Raw genomic sequence first — 7,040 nt, forward strand, 5'->3', positions numbered from 1 at the left:
AAATGCGTGCGTTACATCATTAATTAAACTGACAACTGAAACCATGCAATAAACTCCAACTAATAATTCAGCTGACTTTTTGTCCTTTCATGGTATCGTATCATGTATGATTTATGTAGACAAGGGGAAGAATTTAGTGACAACTGTAGCTGACATTAACCGATGATCATTGAGACTCGCTCTGACCGTCGCAAATTTAGATAAGTATCGGGATGGGCACTGTCAACATACCGAAGAGACGAAGGAAAACACTGACGTACACGTTTATACTACTGGGATAGAAACCTGCTGTGGTGGAGTCACGACAATAAAAGGAATAGGGAAGGCATGCCGGGATAAAAGTGCACCCGCGGTTTTATTTCGAGTGTATATTCTTACCACGGCATGTTTCTCGCGAAGGACTCAGTGTCATCGCGGGTATTTCCATAAGAATATCGTCCTGGTGAGTGAAACGGCGCGCGCTCGATAGCCGATGGAATTTGCGTGTAATCGAGTTTCTACACAATCTAGCGGTAAATTTCTCCGCGTTACGACTCGCGTTCGTTTATGAGTGGCAATTGCATCGTGTCGGTCCCATGCATGCCATTAAACACTTCGCGCCGCGCGTGGGTTCCTTGCGTATGTTCCTTTTGTTTGTGCCAATCGTATCCTTCCCTCGCATCTCTCTCGCATAAGAATTATTAGAATAAACTATCGACTAATAATAATAAAATAGTAGAAAGTAAATATATATATACGGAAAGAAATATTTTACAGAAAGAAATATTTAAAAATTTAATTAGATACTGATCTGAAAATAATTTTGTTGAACCATTAAAATTATAATTACGTAGAAATCTCAAGTATGACGAGCAATGCAAAAAATTTTGATACTCTTTGAAGCAACCAGTTTTTATATAATTATTTTTATAGTCCAACAAAATTATTTTCAAATCTGTATCTTATATCTATATCTGAATCTATTTATATCAACTGGATTACAATAAAAAAAAACTTGCGTGCCCGGATTAAAATTAATGTTCTACATTGAATGATTTCCATAATATGGATATTTCCAATTAAAATAAAAAAATGATATAAATATATTCACAGAAATGCGATTAATGTGATTCGAGCACGTCAAGTTTTTTCTTCACAATTCAATTAATTATTTCAATCATTTTTAGCCCATTTTAATTTTTAGAATTAATAAATTTTTTACAGATAAGATTTGTCATTTTTTAAAATAATAATTTAACTAATTGCATTGATTTTATATCTGTACAGTTAATTTTTGAATAATTATATTTAAACCGTTTATAAATATATTTGATATAAACTTAACGAAATATGAAATTTTCTTTCGTTATCGAAAACTTGGTTGTCGAGATTTTAAGTTATAAATTAATGAAAATAAAAAATAAAAATAAAAAATAAAGAAAAAAATATTCTTTCTCCTTCAAATTATTATGCGTATTATATTTGAGAAAATACATTAGGAAATATATATCGCAAAATTCAATAAAATTCCATAGACAAAATATGTTTCGTTAATATCAAGGGTTCTTCAAGAAAATATCGGTATCTTTTGATTCGCATAAAGATTGCACATATTGCTTGCTGTCCCTCGTTATGGATGCAAAATCTTCACGAATTGCCGCGCGAATTATTGTGCTTTCATATACACTTGAGATCTTCGCGCGAAAACGCGAATTGACGGCATCGTCGTACGGAGGGGGATAAGCTTAAGAGTGCGAAAAGCTTGTTGCACGGGATTACCGTCCCCTCGCCGAGAACGCCGAGTCATAATATATAATGCGCGTTAGACGTAATGACACTTAAAATGAGTAAAGAAAACGCGCGGACGGACGCCGCTAGGACGAGGAGCGAAAGCGGGAAATAAAAGCGGGATGGAGGAGGCGGAGGAGACGAAGAGGAGAAGAGGAGGAGGAGACAGAGGAGCGGATTTGCACGTACTGCATCGCGGAGTCGCGAAATAAACGGAGATGTTGGCGCGCGGCACGCAAAAGCCAGCACGCATCGCCGAGAGGGAGAAAGAGGACTCTATTCCGTGCCGTGTCGATGCGAAACTCTCGCGTTTAAACCAATTAATGGACGGCGAGTGCGTTAGTTAGCTCCTTCGGCGAGAAGAAATCTAATATGGAATTATTCCGATTATACGCTGTTGAGCGTTTAATTAAATAAAATGATTTCGTTTTGGACATTTCACAACATATTTCGGTATACGAGAGGGTGCTTTCAACTTTAAACACGTTAGAGAGGAATCAGAAAAAAAGAAAGAACGATGATAGTCTTTCAATACATTCTATAAGCTGAGTTTCAAAATGCACTGCCACCGTTGAAAATCTATACTTTATGTTACATAATTTGTGTGAGGTACACTACAAATTTTCGGTAGTGGCAGTAGATTTTGAATTGTAATAATAATAATTAAAGGGCTTGCTGTAATAATGAGTTAGCTCACATTTTATAAAAACGGAGATAAATAAATTCTAAAGTTAAAGAGTGATGAGAAAAATGTCAATATCACATATTTGAACTTTAGAGTTCATTTACTTCGTTTTTACAAAAGTTAACTTACTGTTGTACAAAAAATTATAAATTTATTATAATAATTTTAAATAAGAGAAGTAGAAATTTCACTTATTTTTACTGCGTTATGCGGCAGCAATTTGAAGATGTTCTTTTTTTGAGAATCGAATCTTTCAAAAGGAGAGATCGAAGGGTACAACTGTACGGTTAGTACATTTTGTATTTTCTGCATTCTTTCCTTTCAGACCCTTTTTCGGGTCTGAACCCCTCGATTACGCTTTATCATCGTTATATCCAGCGAGAGCTTTCACCGGAGCGGTCTGATGACTCACTGCGCCGTCGTCGTTCACGATGGTAATCGTCCCGGCGATCTGGAGGCCTGCTGTCGCGGTCAGTGGTATCCGAGGAGACGAATCACCGGAGACACCCTCGCATTACACGCATTACGCGACAGCTGAGAAATCGTTCTCACCTCTTTTTTCCTCTCATATTTCAACAGTGAATTAATTAATCTCTATTATTACATAAAGCACCTATAAAATCCCATACAAATTTTTAATCTGCTAATCTAGTTTACTTATTATCAGCCTCATTATTTTAATCCTCGATCTTTTTTAGAGTACTGTTATTACACGTACAAATTCGTTAGTATTTATTTTTTATGACTTACTTATTTTTCAAACTACAATGTATCTACGTGATTTTATTATATCAAGATAAAATAAAACTGATTTATTATTTTAACTATCAACCCTCTTTCAAATACTGCTGCTGCACTATTTGGTGTTCATTTGAAAACATTTTTAGACTACGTTTTGCGCTCGCAGAATTATATTATATTAAGATAAAATAAATCTGACATTTTACCTGATCGGGCCTCAGTCCGGGTGGCACCCACGTGTACTCCTCGAGCGCACAACCACTGTCGTCGTCGCTTTGCGAGTGCCTCTGGTGATGCTGCATCAGAGCCTCCTGCAGCGCCAGACCGGCCGGCGCAGCTTGCACTGGACTCTTGAACGGCTCCTGGTGAGGCGCGCCCTCGGCGCCGCTCGGAAAGGCCATGGCCATCGCCATCGGCGGACCTGGACCCAAGCCGAGTCCCGAAGGACCGCCCGCCTCCGTCGAGGTCCGCTGGTGCTCCTCTCGCGGGCACCTGCAGCTCCTGCACACTTTCCTATAAAAAGAAAAAGATATTCATAAGAACGATGTTTCATTAATGTTTATATCTAAATATTTTTCCAAATTTCATTGGCATAGTGTAGTGATCAGGTTTTCATCTCAGTGTTTTAATGGACCACATATTTGTAACAAAGAAGGAAGACATAAGCATTGTATCTACAGTTTTTAAAATCTATTTTGTAATGTTACAGAACACTGTTTTTGAAATATGAGAATCCAACATTTATTGTAACATTATTATTTTAACATTGAAAATGACTCGAAACGTTTGTATTTTTTATTAACTTATTTTTAAACATTAAATGTTATTAATTTTAACTGACTCGTAGATGAGCCCTTGTGATTTACTTTGATTTATTTCAATTGAACTAATCTACTAATCTACCATTCTACTAATCTATGCATATAAATTTATTATATATATATATATATATATATATATATATATATACATATATATAAAGATAAGATCTCAAAATAGATGTAAAAGGATTCTCACGGGAGGAACAGAGCAATTGTGTTTCTACGTTCATGTTTCCTTGAATTAAATTACAGACCTACAATTTAGGATCTTCCTATTATTAAAGCCTGGAATTGTATCTAATTACGGACCTAAATTCTGTAAAATCTACCTGACTTAGGGTAGCCTAGAATTCTGAAATGTAGAACTTAAGGTCCCAAATATATCCAACAGACTCTAGAAATTCTGTTTAATCTATTTAATCCATATTTCTGTCCTTATTAGTGTGTTTCACATATATGATATAAGAGGAAAGATATAAGAGGAAAATTGGGGACATGCGGTAACGAGAGTAATTGAATATGATGTACGACATAGAACGAATGAATTATTACTATCTAACTGTACATATTACCGCTGACAGCACTTAATTCTTCGCTTGAATAAATCGATATGATTCAATCTAAAATTTTTCGTTCCGCGAGCGTGTAAAGAAATCGCACGTGCTGTTCCACATGTTCTGGATCAGCGAGCACTGAAATTATCAAAAGGACGTGTGAGGATGTTTTCCACCGTATAATTGAGAAACGATTCATGATTAATATAAGTTTCGCTGTGCAAATATGTCGTTTTCCGGCATCGAGGACGATAAATTAAATCGTTAAACAGAAAATTGCGTTCTAGATAAATCTACGTGAAAGTAGACGAGATAATAAAAACAAACTAATAATGGCTCATACATGGCATTTGATTTTTACTTTTCGAAATATTCGCTTTGGTAAATTTCTGGCTTGTAAATTTCTATGAATATGTCGCTTGATTCCATCGCAACTCGTGCATATGTATTATTTTCTTATTAATAAAGGTATGTATATTTGTTTATTACCGTTATGTTTCTTAATATCTGGTGTTTAAATTAAAAAAAAATTTTTTACGGTATATTTATTTTTATGAAAGTTGTAAGCAAACGAATATGAGTTAGATATACTTTATTATTTTTTTTATTTACTTTAGTAAAATGTTGCCCTGTAATGTAACGTTTAAGATTAAATGTCTTGAAAATCATTTTGTAATTTAAATCAAACTTATATTTAAAAATTAGATATAAAATAAAAAAAATTACTTTGCCTGTAAAATATAGAATTGCAAAAAATTCCTTATTTTTATTAGTATAATTTGGAATAAACTGGCACTTCAATATTAAAATTTTTTGATTTTTATGAGAAATATTCTATACATTCAATGTAGGTACATATATACAGATTCTTCACTTAGATTTCAGAATAAATGCTCTATTTTTCCACAACACACAACGTTTTTTTTTATTTTTATTTAATGTGACTTCCTTGAGTTTTTCCGTAAAGAACAATTTTATGTCCGCGGAAAAAAATCTCGGAAAATATTTCTTTCCATCATCGATAGTAGCAACTTACTCGGAACAACCACTGGCCGCATCGTAACTCGAATGCATCGAACCGCAATCGGCTACGCGGCCGCATTCCGCGTCTACCGCAGCACGGCGACCGAAATTGGTTCCGTCGTCGTGATGAGCGCCCTTCAGGAACTCTACGCACTTTTCCGTCGGACTCGCGCGCGACGTCGCCAACGCCGGACACCCAACCACCACAGCGACAACATCGTCGACATCGTCGTTGTTACCATTCGCGCCGTCTTCGCGATTTCTCAGAAATGCGTCCAGGTAGTGATGCTCGGAGTCGGTAATAGATGGAAGATCATAAACACCGGGCGTCGCCCAAGGTGCATCGATACCGACGGTACGCGCTGCGACATCCTCGTCGTTTTGGCTACCACTATTCTTGGCATCTTGATTGTTCTTTCTGCCGTAGAGCTTGCGCAAGTACGCTTCCTGGTGGCTCCTGGTGGCCCAGCAACCGCCTTGCCACCATCGCTTCGAACCAAGCACCGCTGTGCGTCTTCTCCGCGCCAAGCTCGACATGCTTCTTCTTACGCGACGAATGGCGGCAAACGCGATGGGCGAGCAGCGACAACCACATCCGGACCGACGACCGACGGGGACGAGGTGGTCGTTAAGATCGATTTCCACCGGCGGTTTCTTCCACCGTGACTTCACGGCGTAACCCAAGCCCGACGGTAATAATCGCCGTGGCCAAGACCTTCTAATCTAAGGAACGCCGGCGGGGTCTTCTCTCCTTCCTTCCTCCCCCCTCTACGGTATATTATGTCCCTTTTCGCGACCACCGCCGCCCGGTTTCTCTTGCAAAAGCTAATAAGACGACGCTTCGGGGTACTCGAGACACATTGGGCTTTTTGCTTCTTCGTAGAACCCTTCTGCCGGATATAAACGTATTAAATGCCTCCCGTGGTATACGCTCTTGATTGCGTCTGGAGCCTGAATTTCCGACTTTCTTAGAAATAATGGCTCGTCAAAGAGGCGTTTGTCCGTCACGAATGATGTTTTCGTGACTATATTCGGAGTCTTCTTGGCGAATAGCTTTAATAAGATATATTCGCTTCACTTTATCAATACTTTTTCCTTGATGTCAATTTAACTGATCAATAGATCACACTAATCGGTTGCCAAGATGTGGTCACTTCAGCTTTTTCGCCGAATGCATTCTCAATCGTCACAAAGATTTGCCACTCTGTTCTTCTTCTTCTTTTTCTGTTCTCCAGAATGCTTTTTCGACCCACAAAGATAGGATTAAGTTGAACCAATAAATCTAGTGGTTTGTCTCCTCAGATGAAGAAAGCTTCACTTCTTATAAATCAAATTTTTCACAAGTGTATTTATAATAACTGACGATCGCAACAGCAACTTCGCGAAACGAAGTCCGAGATCATGGGAAATAGCGTTCCCGATCTGTTCGCCGACATACCTTCCGTTGCA

The 7,040-nt window shown here is 37.7% G+C and overlaps 1 protein-coding gene across 1 annotated transcript in view; it reads right to left on the reverse strand.

Annotated features, from left to right (window-relative positions):
- Nucleotides 1-6,128, reverse strand: part of LOC105618546 (protein espinas-like) — a 17,233-nt gene extending 11,105 nt beyond the window's left edge. The window contains exons 1-2 of the mRNA XM_012200078.1: nt 5,605-6,128; nt 3,400-3,706 (exon numbers count right to left, since the gene is read on the reverse strand). Coding sequence (XP_012055468.1) covers nt 3,400-3,706; nt 5,605-6,128 — 831 coding nt within the window. The remainder of the gene's footprint in view (nt 1-3,399; nt 3,707-5,604) is intronic.
- Nucleotides 6,129-7,040: the final 912 nt, after the last annotated feature.

Source organism: Atta cephalotes (assembly GCF_000143395.1).
Source record: "Atta cephalotes unplaced genomic scaffold scaffold00017, whole genome shotgun sequence".
In the NCBI taxonomy this organism is placed as follows: Eukaryota; Metazoa; Arthropoda; class Insecta; order Hymenoptera; family Formicidae; genus Atta; species Atta cephalotes.